General features: G+C 44.0%; 1 protein-coding gene across 1 annotated transcript in view; it reads left to right on the top strand.

Annotated features, from left to right (window-relative positions):
* Positions 1-18,815, top strand: part of LOC311107138 (androgen-induced gene 1 protein-like) — a 64,610-nt gene extending 45,795 nt beyond the window's left edge. Inside the window, exons 4-6 of the mRNA XM_084149638.1 lie at positions 14,108-14,223; positions 16,891-17,054; positions 18,054-18,815. Of these exons, the coding sequence (XP_084005764.1) occupies positions 14,108-14,223; positions 16,891-17,054; positions 18,054-18,088 (315 nt within the window). The 3' untranslated portion in view covers positions 18,089-18,815. The remainder of the gene's footprint in view (positions 1-14,107; positions 14,224-16,890; positions 17,055-18,053) is intronic.

Raw genomic sequence — 18,815 nt, 5'->3', positions numbered from 1 at the left:
CAAATGAAGCATAGCGGGCAGAACAAGCAAGGAGGTGGGCAGAGCCAAGCACGAGCTAGCAAGATTCTATTGGCGCGTTCTAGCATGTACTGTATTTGCATATTTCCGTTAGGGAACGCCTACTCTGAAGGGCACATGTGCTATAACTAAAAACGCCCTTGCACTCCTTCTAAACAATGCAATTTTTTGAACCTTTTAGAAAGGGTCAAGTGAAGTCTACAAAACTTAGTGCACTCTGTTCGTAACATATTTTAGTTTTGGGAACAGAAAACTGTATTGAGATTGAATGTTTAATCGATGAGAGAATTAGCAGAGTGTCGGCCAAGTTTCATTTAGCTCCATCTACTCCCACTTCCCACCACTGGACTTCCTCTCATCACCATATTTGGTGGTGAGAAGATGTTCTAAACGGATGCTTCAGATTTATACATCCTGTGAGACATCTGGCTCATTCTTCTATCTGTGGTACAATGCAATCATCCTCCTCTCTCCTTCCTAATGGGAGACATTACACAGCAACCCAATCCCCAGTGGGAGAATCAAATGGCCCTGTTGCGGCTCTAGCTTTAATTCTGATTATGCTTCAATGTAATTAGATGTTGAGGGGAAGTCAAATGCCATCATTTTCAGTGGATAAGGAGGGAGAGATTGTTGCTTGTTTCATTTGTATGACACAGGACATCTTAACATCTGCTCTGTGGTAAGTCATCATAACAAAAGTCTCTGCATACTGTTTCTCATGCCTCAAACAATATCCGTCAAGATCCTGCCAAAAGGTGCATTTTTGTCCCTCTGTGTCATAAAAACCCACGTTAATGCTTCCCGCCTATCTCCTCCCTCCACCTCTAAACTCCCACACTTTCACACAGACACACAACCCACCTGAAATGTACATTAGGATAAGCCCGACTTTTCAAGCTGGAGGAAAACAATGCCTCTTGAGAAAATCTCCCTGTTTAGATCCTCGTCCTGGGAAGACCCATAAAACCAAGAGGAGCATATTAAAACATGGTGTAAAATTTTTCACGGAAACCTTGTGGGCCTGCCATGAACTGTTCTTTATATCACACACAGATTTTGGAGGGAAAACAGAGGGAGGGGATGGGGGGAGTGTAGCGGAGGAGTGCAGAAGAAAAAAATAACCTTGCATCATTAGCTACTCAGCAGTGAGCCTCTCCCCAAAAACTTGGACTTGCTTATTTGGTTTAGGAGATGTTGGCCGTCGCTCAAAGGTTTTCACATCTGCTGAAATTTGTTCAGTTCAGGATTCCAGAAACGGGTTTCGGAGTACAGATGAGCGAACCAGGGAGCAGCCAAATACACCGGGCGTCAGGCAGTTTTCAGAGCGTTCTCTGTCTGTTATAGTTACGCTAAAAGAGTTGCACATCACAACAGGCAGCAGCTACTCTTCCTGGGGTCCAGCAAAATTAAGGCAGTTATAAATTTTTAACAACATTACAATACATTCACAACAGATTTCACAACATATTAAGTGTGTGCCCTCAAGCCCCTACTCTACTACCACATATCCACAACACAAAATCCATGTGTACGTGTGTGTGTAGTGCGTATGCTATCGTGTGTTTGTATGCATGTGTCTGTGCCTATGTTTGTGTTGCTTCACAGTCCCCACTGGTCCATAAGCTGTATTTGTATCTGTTTTTTAAATCTAATTTTACTGCTTGCATGAGTTACTTGATTTGGAATCTGGTTCCATGTAGTCATGGCTCTATGTAGTACTGTGCGCCTCCCATAGTCTGTTCTGGTCTTGGGGACTGTGAAGAGACCTCTGGTGGCATGTCTTGTGGGGTATGCATGGGTGTCCGAGCATTGTGCCAGTAGTTCAATCAGACAGCTCGGTGCATTCAACATGTCAATACCTCTCACAAATGTAGTGTTGAAGTCAATCTCTCCTCCACTTTGAGCCAGGAGAGATTGACATGCATATTATTAATGTTAGCGCTCTGTGTACATCCAAGGGCCAGCCGTGCTGCCCCGTTCTGAGCCAATTGCAAGTCCGTTAAGAATGCAGCACAGCGCTTTATTATGGACAGACTTCTCCCTATCCTAGCTACTGTTGTATCAATATGCTTTGACCACGACAGTTTACAATCCAGGGTTACTCCAAGCAGTTTAGTCTCCTCAACTTGCTCAATACCACATTATTCATTTCAAGATTTAGTTGAGGTTTTGGGTTTAGTGAATGATTTGTCCCAAATACAATACTTGTAGTTAAAAAATATATATATTTAGGCCCCCCATTCTGAAACTAACTGCAGCTCTTTGTTAAGTGTTGCAGTCATTTCAGTCGCTGTGGTAGCTGACGTGTATAGTGTTGAGTTATCCGCATACATAGACACACTGGCTTTACTCAAAGCCAGTGGCATGTCGTTAGTAAAGATTGAAAAAAGTAAGGGACCTAGACCTAGACAGCTGCCCTGGGGAATTCCTGATTCTACCTGTATTTTGTTGGAGAGGCTTCCATTAAAGAACACCCTCTGTTTTCTGTTAGACAGGTAACTCTTTATCTACAATATAGCAGGGGGTGTAACATTTTTCCAGCAACAGACTATGATCGATAATGTCAAAAGCCGCACTGAAGTCTAACAAAACAGCCCCAGAGTTTTGCCTTTTTGCCCAAAATATATAATTTAGCTTTGTTTCATAGTGTAGTTTCTACTTATTTTTATTCAGTTTAGTCACATGATTTCTCAATTTGCAGTACGTTTGCCAATCGATTGTACAGCCAGACCTATTTGCCATTTATTTTGCCTCATCCCTCTCAACCATACAGTTTTTCAATTCCTCATCAATCCACAGGGATTTAACCATTTTTACAGTCATTTTCTTAATGGGTGCATGCTTATTAGTAACTGGGATAAGCAATTTCATAAATGTGTCAAGTGCAGAGTCTGGTTGCTCCTCATTACACACCACGGACCAACAAATATTCTTTACATCAACAACATAGGAATCGCTTCAAAACTTATTGTATGACCTCTTATACACTATATTAGGCCCAGCCTTTGGAACTTTGGTTTTCCTAGTGATCACTACATCCGATAGATTTGGAAACTGCTTTCAAACAAATTTCTGCGGGATTAGTAAAGATGTGATCAATACATGTTGATGATTTCATTTCTGTGCTGTTTCAACTTCCCTGGTAGGTTGATTGATAACCTGAACCAGGTTGCAGGCACTAGTTACAGTTTTAAGCTTTCTCTTGAGTAGGCAGCCTGATGAAAGCCAGTCAATATTTAAATCACCCAGAAAATATACATAAATATACCTCTCTATTGATATCACATACATTATCAAGCATTTCACACAAGTTATCCAGATACTGACTGTCAGCACTTGGTGGTCTATTGCAGCTTCCCACCAGAATGGGCTTTAGGTGAGGCAGATGAACCTATAGCCATTTTACTTCAACAGTATTTAACATGAGATCCTCTCTAAGCTTTAAAGAAATGTGGTTCTGAATATAAACAGCCACACCTCCACCTTTGGCATTTCTGTATTTTCTGTAGATCTTATAACCATGTATTGCTACCACTGTATCATCAAAGGTATTATCTAAGTGAGTTTCAGAGATTGTCAGTATATGAATCTCATCTGTTACTAGCAAATTATTGATTTCATGAACCTTAGGCTTAAGCTTAAGCTACATATGTTAACGTGGGCTATTTCTAACACTTTTCTGGGATTCTTGATTGTTTTTCTTGCTTTACTGGGAAGCTTAGCAGAGGTAGACATGCTTGGGTTATTTATGTTAGTGCAGGTTGTATGATTACTACATACAATAGCTGTAGGATCAGCAGAGGCATTCAGGGCAGTAAGAGGGACATAAATTAGGTTATTTACAATGGTAGGGATTAAATGAGCTGGGCTTGGGTCATTGATAAGTAATTCTCTCAACGCAGGCTTATAATGTTGTTCGATGCATGGAGCAGATTTTTAATATAGCCCATCAGACAACAGTGTGATGCCACTATTAGAGGTCCATCTGATACTCCAATCATTCAAATGTAGCTAATTAGCTGATATGAAAGTATGACAGTCATTCCATATGTAATGTGATAGGACAACAACCTCTCCCTCACATGCACACTCACACACACACACACACTTTTACACTCATCATATGCTGCTGCTGCTCTGTTCTTTATTTTACTCTTATTATTATCTATCCTGATGCCTAGTCACTTTACCCTACCTTCATATACATATCTACCTCAAATACCTTGTACCTCTGCACATTGATCTGGTACTGGTACTCCCTGTATATAGCTCCATTCTTGTGTATGTTATTCCTTGTGTTACTATTTTATTTTTTATCTTAAAACTCTGCATTGTTGGGAAGGGCTCGTAAGCAGTGGTGGAAAAAGTACCCAATTGTCATACTTGAGTAAAAGTAAAGATACCTTAATAGAAAATGACTCAAGTAAAAGTGAGTCACCCAGTAAAATGCTACTTGAGTAAAAGTCTAAAAGTATTTGGTTTTAAATAAACGTAAGTATCAAAAGTAAATGTAATTGCTAAAATATACTTAAGTAGCAAAAGTAAAAGTAAAAGTACGAATAATAAAAAATTCCTTATATTAAGCAAACCAGACGGCACTATTTTCATGTTTTTTTAAATTTACGGATAGCCAGGGGCACACTCCAACACTCAGACATAATTTACAAACAAAGCATTTGTCCGCCAGATCAGAGGCAGTAGGGATGACCAGAGATGTTGATAAGTGTGTGAATTTAACCATTTTCTGTCCTGCTAAGCATTCAAAATTTAAGGAGTACATTATTTTCTTTAGGAATGCAGTGAAGTAAAAGTAAAAGTTGTCAAAAATATAAATAGTAAAGTAAAGTAAAGATACCCAAAAACACTACTTAAGTAGTACTTTAAAGTATTTTTACTTAAGTACTTTACACCACTGCTCGTAAGCAAGCATTTCACTGTAAAGTTGTATTTCACACCAGTTGTATTCTGCGCTTGTTACAAATAAAATTTGATTTGAGATCACAGAGGGGCCATTCTAACGAGTGAGGTCCACTCTTAGCCTTCTCATACACAAGATAACATAACATGGGGTCTGTGTTTGGCTCTGCTTGGTATTTTTGGAAGAGGCCCTGTTTTTTTTTTTCACCTTTATTTAACTAGGTAAGCCAGTTGAGAACAAGTTCTCATTTACAATTGCGACCTGTCCAAGATAAAGCAAAGCAGTGCGATAAAAACAACAACACAGAGTTACATATGGGGTAAAACAAAACATAAAGTCAAAAAATACAACAGAAATATATATACAGTGTGTGCAAATGTAGCATGTTATGGAGGTAAGGCAATAAATAGGCCATAGTGCAAAAATAATTACAATTAGTATTAACACTGGAATGATAGATGTGCAAGAGATGATGTGCAAATAGAGATACTGGGGTGCAAATGAGCAAAATAAATAACAATATGGGGATGAGGTAGTTGGGTGGGCTAATTTCAGATGGGCTGTGTACAGGTGCAGTGATCGGTAAGGTGCTCTTTTTTTGCAGTTCGTTCCAGTCATTGGCAGCAGAGAACTGGAAGGAATGGCGGCCAAAGGAGGTGTTGGCTTTTGGGATGACCAGTGAGATATACCTGCTGGAGCGCATACTGCGGGTGGGTGTTGCTATGGTGACCAATGAGCTAAGATAAGGCGGGGATTTGCCTAGCAGTGATTTATAGATGGCCTGGAGCCAGTGGGTTTGGCGACAAATATGTAGTGAGGACCAGCCAACAACAGCGTACAGGTCACAGTGGTGGGTAGTATATGGGGCTTTGGTGACAAAACGGATGGCACTGTGATAGACTACATCCAATTTGCTGAGTAGAGTGTTAGAGGCTATTTTGTAAATGACATCGCCAAAGTCAAGGATCGGTAGGATAGTCAGTTTTACGAGGGCATGTTTGGCAGCATGAGTGAAGGAGGCTTTGTTGCGAAATAGGAAGCCGATTCTAGATTTAACTTTGGATTGGAGATGCTTAATGTGAGTCTGGAAGGAGAGTTTACAGTCTAACCAGACACCTAGGTATTTGTAGTTGTCCACATACTCTAGGTCAGACCCGTCGAGAGTAGTGATTCTAGTCGGGTGGGCGTGTGCCAGCAGTGTTCGATTGAAGAGCATGCATTTAGTTTTACTTGTGTTTAAGAGCAGTTGGAGGTTATGGAAGGAGTGTTGTATGGCATTGAAGCTCGTTTGGAGGTTTGTTAACACAGTGTCCAATGAAGGGCCAGATGTATACAAAATGGTGTCGTCTGCGTAGATGTGGATCTGAGAATCACCAGCAGCAAGAGCGACATCATTGATATACACAGAGAAAAGATGTCGGCCCAAGAATTGAACCCTGTGGCACCCCCATAGAGACTGCCATAGGTCCAGACAACAGGCCCTCCGATTTGACACATTGAGCTCTATCTGAGAGGTAGTTGGTGATCCAGGCGAGGCAGTCATTTGAGAAACCAAGGCTATTTAGTCTGCCAATAAGAATGCGGTAGTTGACAGAGTCAAAAGCCTTGGCCAGGTCGATGAAGACAGCTGCACAGTACTGTCTATTATCGATCGCGGTTATAATATCATTTAGGACCTTGAGCATGGCTGAGGTGCACCCATGACCAGCTCGGAAACCGGATTGCATAGCAGAGAAGGTACAGTGTGATTCGAAATGGTCGGTGATCTGTTTGTTAACTTGGCTTTCAAAAACGTTCGAAAGGCAGGGCAGGATGGATATAGGTCTGTAACAGTTTGGATCTAGAGTGTCACCCCCTTTGAAGAGGGGGATGACCGCGGCAGCTTTCCAATCTCTGGGGATCTCAGACGTTAAGAAAGAGAGGTTGAACAGGCTAGTAATAGGGGTTGCGACAATTTCGGCGGCTAATTTTAGAAAGAAAGGGTCCAGATTGTCTAGCCCAGATGATTTGTAGGGGTCCAGATTTTGCAGCTCTTTCAGAACATAGGCTGTCTGAATTTGTGTAAAGGAGAAGCGGGGGGGGGGGGCATGGGCAAGTTGCAGCGGAGGGTACAGAGCTGGTGGCCGGGGTAGTGGTAGCCAGGTGGAAAGCATGGCCAGCCGTAGCAAAATGCTTGTTGAAATTCTCAATTAATGTAGATTTATCGGTGGTGATAGTGTTTCCTAGCCTCAGTGCAGTGGGCAGCTGGGAGGAGGTGCTCTTATTCTCCATGAACTTTACAGTGTCCCAAAACTTTTTGGAGTTAGTGCTACAGGATGCAAATTTCTGTTTGAAAAAGCTAGCCTTTGCTTTCCTAACTGCTTGTATATTGGTTCCTAACTTCCCTGAAAAGTTGCATATCGCAGGGGCTATTCGATGCTAATGCAGTACGCCACAGGATGTGTTTGTGCTGGTCAAGGGCAGTCAAGTCTGAGGAGAACCAGGGGCTGTTCTGTTCTTAGTTCTGAATTTTTTGAATGGGGCATACTTATTTAAGATTGAGAGGAAAGCACTTTTAAAAAACAACCAGGCATCCTCTACTGACGGAATGAGATCGATATCCATCCAGGATACCTGGGCCAGGTCAATTAGGAAGGCCTGCTCGCTAAAGTGTTTTAGGGAGCGTTTGACAGTGATGAGGGGTAGTCGTTTGACCGCGGACCCATTACGGACGCAGGCAATAAGGCAGTGATCGCTGAGATGCTGGTTGAAGACAGCGGAGGTGTATTTAGAGGGTGAGTGTCAGCACTGTCCCAGGCTGCACGTTAGAGGGCTGAGGCAGGGAGGTGGCAGGTATCCATGGTTGACAGGTGTCCAGTTGACAGCTCCTCCACGGGAGGGCCGTGGGCCCTCTCTACCCCAGCTCTCATCACCCACTGGCCTGGCCATTGCCTCTGGAGCCGCAGCCTGTTCTGTCACAGATACACACACACAGTGGTGATGAGCTGAAGGGGCCTGTAGGGGCATGAAGCTGCTCCCCATCATCCCGACTGCGGGGCCCTCATCAGTAACACTTCTTCCAGTGTCAGAGGGTTAAAGAACAGTGCTGCAGAAAATAGAATTGATATTTGAGTGTGTGTTTCATTATTTTTTTGTTGCCAAGAAAGTCAGTGATTACAAGATGATGAGGGCTATGGACATCTGCAGACTCAGCAGATATTGAGGCCTTTCTTACAGTCGCGGCTCTGACTAGCTCCTGACTGAACTTATTTAAGTGAAAACAGAGAGGCAACTTATTGTTAAACACTTTAATGCAGTGCTCTCAGAGCCCTGCCTGCCGTACAAATTCTTACCGTGGGGGAACATTTTGACGGGAGATTTAGCTGAAAATAATCTGATTCTACCTTTCTGCCTGGGCCAGTTGTGTGTGAAGTGGGAGAACAGATGTGCACGGTGTCTGAGAGACACAGATTCAGTTAGCCGGAGAGAACAAACCCAGCTTCTCCAACAACCCAGTGAGTGAGTGAGTGAGTGAGTGAGTGGGTGAGTGAGTGAGTGAGAGAGAGTGAGAGAGAGAGAGAGAGAGAGAGAGAGAGAGAGAGAGTGAGAGAGAGAGAGAAAAACAGAGAGAGAGAGAGAGAGAGAGAGAGAGAGAGAGAGAGAGAGAGAGAGAGAGAGAGAGAGAGAGAGAGAGAAAAAAACAGAGGGGGAGAGAAAAAAATAACAAGTGTTCAATGGTATTGATTCTCTGCCAGGAAAACAATCCTTTCCCGTTTGAAGTGTTCTCTGCTCTGCTATTTCCTTCTGGTTTGCAGACTGCTGGGGGATTACTTAAAAAATATCAATAATTGCAGGTCAATTTTTCTGGACGCTAATATTTCAGGGCAGTTTGAGGCGCAGTGGTGTACAATATCATGATTGAGTCGCCGGCCACGTTGAGCCTGGAAAAGTTACTAGGTTAAGTTACCCCATCCAAACCCTGTCATTAAAATGGATGCATAGCTGGCTCACTAGCTCATCCTTGACAACTGGGAAATATTTACTCATCTCGACCCAGTGAACGATGGCCGTTTCACAGCTTGCTTTTTTTGCCCATTGTTCCCAAAGCCGGTGTAAAGCTTACTGCATGAGTAAGTTGGGTAGAAAAACACTATTTGTTATTTTGTTAAAATTACAAACTCCTTGAGTGTGTCTCTGTTTTGCAGTTAATTTCCAAACATCTGTGAGCGTGTGGCAGCAGGTGACGTGTGATACTGAACGTTGGCTCCTCAACGTATAATGAGATGGTGAAGTCTTGACACTTCTCACTTAAACAGTAGTTTCTCATCTAATACTTGCCATTTTCAGAGCAAAGTGAACCCGCTCCTCTCTACTCTCTTTCTATTTGTTTGTGTTTGACATGGCCTATCCTGTTTTAGCCCGGACCGCTTGAGTGAATTGCGCTTGTTTTGTAAGAGGGGATTTTCCACAGACAGTGCTGGCATCCAGTCTTAACCACAAGCCTTTGAGAGCTCCTCAATCTGGTGGTCAGAGAGAGAGAGACTGCCACGTTAGATTCATGTGGGGGGCGAAAAAACAAGGCTAAAATAAAACATGACTGGGGGGGGGGGGGGGGGGGGGAGATTGCTTGCTGACAGGGTGAGAGGGGCTATGGGGTCATGTGAGCCCTCTGTTGACTGGGAGCTGCTGAGATTGTGGCGTGTAGCTGGAGGCAGGGAGGGAAGTGGAGGGAAGGGGGTGTAGAGCAGGAGGGAGGGAGCAGTGTGGGGGGTGATGGGAGGAAAACTCTACACTCGACCATGGGAGGGAGTGCTCTTTCTGTCACCCTATACCCTCTGGGAGCCCTCCACCAGTCCAGCCGGCATCCCATCCTGCCGCAGCAAAATAACTCTGCTGTCGACAATCCCACAATGCCCTGATTGCAGCACACACACAAACACACATGCAGCCTGGCCTGGGAGGGAGGGGACGAGGGGGAGAGCTCATGACTCTACGTGCACAGGGTGAAATGACTTAAGCATGTAAGGCTTCTTTATTGTCCCTGATTATAAAGGGAACTGAGAGCCCAGTCAATAATTAATGCTCCATCTACAGTATATGTGACAGAGGAGGTGGAGGAGAGGGTCACTCTCAAATCAAATCAAATGTTATTTGTCACATGCGCTGAATACAACAGGTGTAGACCTTACAGTGAAATGCTTACTTACAAGTCGTTAACCAACAATGCAGTTTTAAGAAAGAATACCCCCAAAAAATTACTCAAAGAAATACAATATAAAATAATACGAAATAAAAGTAACAAATAATTAAAGAGCAGCAGTAAAAATAACAATAGCGAGGCTATATACAGGGGGTACCGGTACCGAGTCAATGTGCGGGGGCACCGGTTAGTCGAGGTAATTGAGGTAATATGTACATGTAGGTAGAGTTATTAAAAAGTGACTATGCATAGATAATAAACCTCCCAGTGTTAGTAACCTACTGAAGGGTAACTCAACATAGGGGGGGGGGTTAAGAAAAGCCACCATGTCCCCTGTGTTTGTGCATACATATGTACACCTACGTATGTCCCCTTTGTCACTCAAAGTCATTCCCACAAAGACCACTGGAACCAGTTCATTTGTGTATGGGCAGTCTGTTATGTTGTGACACAAATGGAAAGGCCAGAGACGTTGTGGGTTTAGAAATGCTCTCTCTTATTGTCTATTTATTTGTTCTCTGGCTGTCCATTGTGTGTGGTTATGGTAATTACGATGCTTTGTATAACATACACTTGGAGGTCCTCAGAATATTCTCCCAGCGCTTGGATAGCAGTAGCAGACAACAATGAAAATAGAAGCACCAGTAGCTGAGGCCTCGCAATCCTGACCGCAGGGTGTCGGGTTCAAATCCCAACCAGGCTACAGCTGTGAATTTTACCCTAATTGCTCTGTGGGGAAATGGAGAGCCTGAGTAGCTTCCAGGGTATCCTAACTGTGGACCAGGGCATCTGCCAAGCACATGTTCAATGGAAATCATAGACCTCTCCATTTCATGAATTAATGAGCATTGTCAGGGAGCATGAGAGCAAAGCTCATCATGGACAAGGTTTTCATATGGCAAGTCAAAAGAGATTACCTGTGAGCATTGGTGGGGAGGGTTGTTCTTGGAGCCTGTGTTAAAACCCGGTTCCTTCACTGGCCTGGGTCTGTTGTAGGATAACTCTTCTCAGCAGTGCTAACCAAACTCTTTCTCCCTCCCTGGACCACTCCACCTAATCCTGATTGGCCCGTAGGTGATAGCCATTAGTTCTCAAGTAAACCCATACTGTAAATCTAGAGGTTATACTTGCCTCAGCTTTTTTTTTGTCTGAAAAGATTGTCCGTGTCTCCGGGTCTGCGTGTTTGTATTAGAGAAAGAGGAGATTGAGATTGATCGAAAACAAGTGAGAGGGAAAGACAGATAGATAAAACAGCGGTCAAGACTTTGACTCTGACACAAACCATGCACTTTCAGATCCAGGAGAGCAGAGCGGTGGAAGAGCTCTTCTCTGTCTCCTGACGGGGAGGACGTAATGTCTCTGAGGAGATGAGGGACTTCTTACCATCATTATTTGCACTTGCAGCAGCTGCATAGATCTGCTGTGTGTCACGGTTCACTCCAAGACATTAACAATAACATGTTATCTTTAGGTGTACTAACAAGGTGCCTTCAGCGATCCTAACAGTTAATGGTTGGAGGTTTAGGTCACTGAAACGTTGCTTGCCTCACACTCTTCCCAGAAACGTGGCTGGTTGAAAGATTTAAGGCGTGTCGCTAGCTTGATTATTATTACAACAATATGAAATTATATTGTTCATCTCCAAGATCAACAGTCAGTTTGTCTTAATCTTGTTATCGTACCAACAACAAATTACAAACAGAGTGAAGTTTATGTAAATGAATACAGATGTCCCCAGTTGTCTCACTAAGAAAATGGAGGTAATCTGGAAAGGTAGTGTAACATAGATTAACTTTGAAATGTGGCAAATACAGCATGTGTCTGATGGTGATGGTCTGATACAGGTATATAGTTAGATAGATTATGCCATTATGGTCAAAGAGTGAAAGGGAGCGTGAGAGAGCGAGAGAGAGAGAGAGAGAGAGAGAGAGAGAGAGAGAGAGGCCAGCTGTGAGGAAATACTTGTCATTGTGAATGAGGTCGTAAGGAACACACTGTACAGCATTACAGCCATTATGGCATGAGGATACTCACTGTGACTGGGTGTGTGAGTGTGTGTGTGTGTGTCGTGAGTGCAATTCAATAGAGTGGTTAGGGAGCTTAATTTGTGTGACCATGACATGGTACAATATGTTCTGTTCTGCTGTAGTGTGGTGAGAGGGCAGTAAGGGGTGTAAAAAAAAGTTACTGGCACATTAATGAGGAGTTGCGGGTAAACCGCTGTTTCTGGGCAGAGCTGTGTCATGCCAACATGTCAGGTATATAATAACAGGTTAGATTGGAACATGCCTCATTTATAGTCATTGATATGATGTAGTGTACATTGGGTCAACTGAGGCTAGACTGGAATGGGAGGAGACTTCTGTTGGTCTGAATGTAAGAAGGCTGCCATCTGGTGACTGGTGTAAGAAATGCATACATGGAGAGGCCAGACAGGGTCCTCCAATTAGCTTTTTATGGGATAAGTACCATTGGCGCACTGTAAGCTTTGTTTTAACGTCCTAGCATATAGGCGGCCTACATGCCACTGACCAAAGCACAGTGAATGACATTCTCACCACATGGTTACATGGGCCTAGCTGCTACCATTCACATTTACATTAACATAAAACGATCAAAAACTATTTCATTTTTGGATGAACCACACATTAATACTGTATTATGAACCCAGGCCACTCCTAGCCTACTCAGTTGAAGCGTATGTTCAGGGAGCTGATTCAGATTTCAATTAGCACAGGAGGGAGGTCTCTGCACTGTGACCCTCCACATCTCCACCAGATGGTTAGGACAGCTTTAGAGACACTGTCATTAGCTGCCATTTGCAATTAGTCACATAGAACATTTCCTTCACGGCCACCCAACCTGTGTCTTTGTCAATGCCAGTGTGGTTTTCAGTCGGTTTCTGCTTGAACTTATTTGGTACGACAATGCTAGAATAATTGGCTGAAGCAGAAACAGACTAGAAGCAAGGTTAACTTTAGTATACAGCACTGTAGAAAATAGCCTGTTACCAAGCCTGATCCTGTTACTATGTACTTTCAAACTCCGCACTCCCTCTATTTCTAATCAGCTGTGCGCAGACACCTAGACACAGACACACACGTGGACACACACAGCGGTGTTACGTAATGGTTCTATTCCTGACAGAGCGCAGGTGGTCTATAAGAACAGCAGTTGAGTCATGAGCACATTGATTAATTAGAGCTGATTGTCAGGGAGCTGTCGCGTTCCGCTGCTGGCATCACTCTGTGTGTGTGGTAGGGGGGACAGGGTGGGCTCTACCGGACCCCAGTGGTCTGCTGGTTCAGCTAGGTGAAATAACATGGTGAGAAATAGCAGCACACACGCACCACGACCTTCCTAGTAAATATTAAAGGTTGTTAATAGTTAATGTTGTCTGCTGTAGGCCCTAGGCCCCCACTCCTCTGCAAACATCTGTACCACACTGGAGTGTCCTCAGCATCAGAGACGCAGGCAGACTCTAAAAAATATCTTATCCTTTGAGGAAATCGGAAAACAGGTGCCACATCGCGAGCCAAAGCAAGCAGCTTACTGAATTATTGAAAAAGTGAGGTGTGTCAGAGAGAGAACATAAGAGGAGAGCAGTGGGGGTTTTAATCAAAAGACAATCACTCTGGAGAGCAGAGCATACATTCGTCTCGTACGCAGCAGCATCACACGTCATCTGTTTAATGTCTCCCACACACGGCTCTATAAAAAAACGTCATTAACCTCTTATGACCCTGCACTCAGTGTCCCAGACTGACAGAGCTTCTAGACTCCCACTGTTTACATGAGCCTATGTACAGTATGTCTGCCTGAGTACCTCATCATAACAACCTCTCTCTCTCTCGTAAAGCCATTCTGTGTGTTACTAATGTGTCATCTCTATCGTTGTCACTGAGACTGAGGTGAGACAGGCAGCGTGCCGCTAAAAGTACCTAGCTGTCTGTACGTGGCTAACGAGTGTTCTGTGTTCTCTGCTCCAGCACACCACCGTCCTCCCCTTCATCATCATTGAGATGAGGACCACGCACCACCAATATCCCAGCAGGCCTTGTGGACTGATAGCTGTGTTCAGCTTTGCTGTGGGATATGTTCTATGGTAAGAGATCCCTTTTCTTCCCACAATGGCAAATTGATAAGAGACCATAAAATGTTATTGTCCGTTTCCACTTACATTTGGTTTGGGCCATTAAATACAATAACATACTGTACAGAACAGAGACACATCACAGCAACATCACTTTATAAATACTGCATACTGTGTTGCTGATGAGAAGACCAGCCGGCCCGCCCCTCTCCGCCCCTCCCTAGTGAGCATGTTATCAGGCTAGCTGGCTGCCTCTCCTCTCCAGGCCCATGGCTCTGGCAGCTAGCTCCACTCCAACACCTGTTTCTCATGGCTCTGTCCCTCCACACCCTCATGATGGATGGCCCTCTCCCAGCATGATGACACACAGTCTCTCCAAATCTCCCGCAGATAAAACAGCCTCTAACCTTCCTCTATCAATCAGGAAAGAGCGAGAGAGAGAGAGAAAGAGAGAGAGAGTTAGAGAGAGAGAGAGAGAGAGAGAGAGAGAGAGAGAGAGAGAGAGAGAGAGAGAGAGAGAGAGAGAGAGAGAGAGAGAGAGAGAAAGAGCGAGAGAGAGATCTGTCTCTGGTCTGGGAGAGAGCCTGCCTTGTGACAAAACATGCTACTGAACCAGAGAACCAGACCCTAATCCTGACACGGCACGGCAGATTTAATGCTGACGGAAGAGGGAAGGAGAGGATAGCCTGGGAGCCGGAGGAGCCCTCTACTGCAGCTAACCAGGGCCGACAGCATGGAGAAAGGGTTTCCAGAATCACCTGAAATGTAGGAGCCTCACTAGAAGTGTCAAGGCACACACCTCTCTCCATCTTAATCCCTGGCTATAATGAAGAGGATTATATCCCCACACGTCTCACAGGGTCAGGGAATCTGTCTCGCTTCCCTCAGCAGGCGAGGAAAAGTGCTGGAGTTGGGTAAATCCATAGGCTGCCTTACATGGGGATTACCCAGCCATGGAGTTACAGAGAGAGAGGGGGAGGGAGAGAGAGCGAGGGATAGAGAAAGATGTCAAGCCTAAAGTAGAACGAGTTAAGCTTCAGTGGCAGACAAGTCTGATCTGTTTACAGTTTTTTTAGTCTGTCAGACACCATCACTAATACAGACACACGTAGGCTCAATAATTAGGATTTTCTAAAATCATGAAACTGAGGAAATGCTCTGTTACTAAAATGAACATTGAATGTAGGGATTTTCCCCTGAATCCATGGAGTCAGTCTAAAAATCTCTATTGGTTTACGACAGAAGCATACAGTATATCATAAATTCATGGGAGAGGTCAACGAATGTAACAACTGATGTAACTGTTAGATGAACAACCTTGTTTGCCCCAACATGTGCAAACCGAATACCTAATATTCCCATTCAACTAATTGCCCAATTGTTGAATTCAGCTAATTGAAACATTTACATAACTTACTGTATTAATCACGCCCAACAGCTTCTCTGTGTGAACTCAAGTAGTCTAATCACTTTATATTAGTGAGATCACCTGTATTGTGGAGCAGCCTAGGGCCAGGGTAAGGGCCAGTCCAGTCTCACCCTGAGTGATTGCTTTGGAATCAGTGAGCTAAGGAGAGGCTGTGAGTGGACCAGCTGACACACTGTACTCTGTCACCTCTCACTAATGTGCCCTTGTCCAGTACTATATTCTCTCTCTCTCTCTCTCTCTCTCTCTCTCTCTCTCTCTCTCTCTCTCTCTCTCTCTCTCTCTCTCTCTCTCTCTCTCTCTCTCTCTCTCTCTCTCTCTCTCTCTCTCTCTCTCTCTCTCTCTCTCTCTCTCTCTCTCTCTCTCTCTCTCAGACCTCCCCTGCAGTGTCTCTCCACCACTACCACTGATGGTCCTTCCAATGTCCTCTGCTACTGTTATGTATCATTAGTACGTTATGTTCAAATGTGTACACAGAGTATACCAAACATTAGGAACACCTTCCTAATATTGAGTTACCATACCCCGTTCAAAGGCACTTCAATCTTTTGTCTTGCCCATTCACCCTCTGAATGGCATACATATACAATGTCTCAATTATCTCAAGGCTTAAAAATCATTATTTAACCTGTCTCCTCCCCTTTATCTAAACTGATTGAAGTGGATTTAACAAGTGACATCAATAAGGGATCATAGCTTTCACCTGGATTCACTATAAAAAGGATTGAGACTCTGGATTCCTACAGTAAGGCAGCTATGGGGGTGTGCTGTCTGTCTGACACTCAAATGACCAGACTCCCAACTTTATGAAAGGGAAGTGGCTGGATACTATAGTAGGCAGACAGACAAAGTGACACAGACAGTGAGTGTGCGGAAGCAACAAAGGATCTCCACTTTGGCCATCTTTGAGCCTCTATTGACACAGACAAGTGGGTATAATTAAGCAATAAGGCACGAGGGGCTGTGGTATATGGCAAATATACCACGGCTAAGGGCTGTTCTTATGCACAACGCAACGCGGACTGCCTGGATACAGCCGTTAGCCGTGGTATATTGGCCATATACCACAAACCCCCGAGGTGCCTTATTGCTATTATAAACTGGTTACCAACGTAATTAGAACAGTAAAAAGTCATTTTTGGTCATACCCGTGGTATACTGTCTGATATACCACAGCTTTCAACCAACCAGCATTCAAGGCTCAAACCACCCGGTTTATAATATAAACATAAACTCTCTACACTCTCTTTCAGGATGTGCTGGGTGCACCATGTGACCGGTGTGTGGGTCTACCCCCTGTTGGAGCAGATCAGTCCCCTGGCGAAGGTGGCCTTCTTCTCCTGTCTCACTGTCCTGATTAACATCTACTACGTCCTGGGAGAGATCCTCAACAGCTACATCTGGGACTGCTCCAAATGTAAGCCCTCAGCACGTCTGGCAGCTGCTCGCTGTGTGTGTGTGTGTGCCACAGTGTGGAGCGGGATAGCACGCTAAGGGCCTCTACTGGCATGAATCCCTATGGTTTCAGAGCCTCTAGTGGTGCTCTCACTCACACACCAGCACTCACCCACAAGTGTAAACGAGTTCAAAATGTCTACACACACTAACACATTCACTTACACACACACAGGAGTACACTGTTGAGCTTGCACAAACACACACACACATTACTGTACCTATTTGCATTTAAAGTGCGGGCTGGGAGGTCCGTGGGAGGAGAGCTATCTGCAGTGCTACAGATGGGAGAAGAGAGAAGAGTAGAAGAGCAGACTGACTGCAGCTAGCAGACACCAAATCCCTCCATCCCTCCTCCTCCCACCTGTTTGACACTGACTCACAAATCAACACTACCATTCTATTTCCTTCGCTTACACTTCCACATCCTACGATCTGCTCACTATTCCCTCAACTCTCTCTATCCTTTCTAATTTATCTTCACCCCTCCTGTTTCCTCTTCTCCTTACTTTCCCTCTCCTTTCTCCTATCTCCTTCACCCCTGTTCTCTCCTCTCTCCCTCCTTCTTCCTCTCCTTTCTTTCCAATCCCCTCCCTCCTCTCCCTGGTCTAGTCCTGCTGTGATTTAATTCATTTCTCTCTCACACAGCTCCTTCCCTCAGAGCTCATATTCCCATCTCACCGCTCCAACATAACCTCAATATGCCCAAATCTGACATTTTATGATAGCTACAGTATATGAGGCCAATTGGTCAGCTATGAATGTTCAATTGGCTGTTCATTTTGGATGGAGTGAATATAGAGTGGTATTTGAAACTATGGTCTCTGAAAACGTACAAACTCTTAATATTCCTGTTCTTTGTCTCATACAACTTCATATTCCCCTCCCAACACCACTGATTCGAGTTATGCATGATTAAGCAAGAGAAAACATTGCATTGATATTAATCTCTGTCTTCCAGGTGTTCTAGACACAGGCAAGGCTAAAGCTGACTGAAGGCCATCGCGGAGTAGGAACACTGCCATTTGGGTCGCCGCAAAGACAGGCCCAATCCCAACCCGGACAGCAGAATAACAACCCTATGTAAATAAGTTGTGAAAAAATACTTGGGAATATGATCAGATTTTTTTCTCTTTTGAAAATAACCTTTTTGGCTTTTAAATCCGTACCGAGTCCTCCTCTTGAAACTGTTGGACTGTAGCTAAGACCTGAGACGCCTGTTTTCCGTCAATGACAAGGTGGGATATGAATTCACCACCTTACTATGGACTGGAGGTATTACTATGACATTACATTTAGTCACGTATTAGTAATTACTATTTAATCATCCTGTTCATCCATCTCAACGACTCAAGTATTATCTGAACACCGAGCATACCGCATTAATGGAATGAACTTACTGCTATGGGTATGATATGAATCTTAAAATGCTTAGGCACTCCGGCAGAGTTAGCAAAAGCCATGTATCAGGATTAGCATTCTCTTCTTTTTTTTTATTTTCACTGGAGAGCTTTCCAGCGAGGGCATCTCTCCTACAGAGTGGCATGGCAGTCTTTTCCTGGTTGTGTAGTGTCTAAGAGCTGTACCATATAATGTTATTTTCTAGGACAGCCAGACTTGTGAGCTCCACTGTTCGAAAATACCCTTTCTTGTTTTTATGGGATGACAGCATTTGACTCTTGAAGTCTGAGTGTATGGTCTTTCAATAAAAAGGTGTTAAGTT

The sequence above is a fragment of the Coregonus lavaretus genome, assembly GCF_964263955.1.
Source record: "Coregonus lavaretus genome assembly, chromosome: 31".
NCBI classification, from domain to species: domain Eukaryota; kingdom Metazoa; phylum Chordata; class Actinopteri; order Salmoniformes; family Salmonidae; genus Coregonus; species Coregonus lavaretus.
This window is presented reverse-complemented; position numbering and strand designations above follow the sequence as displayed.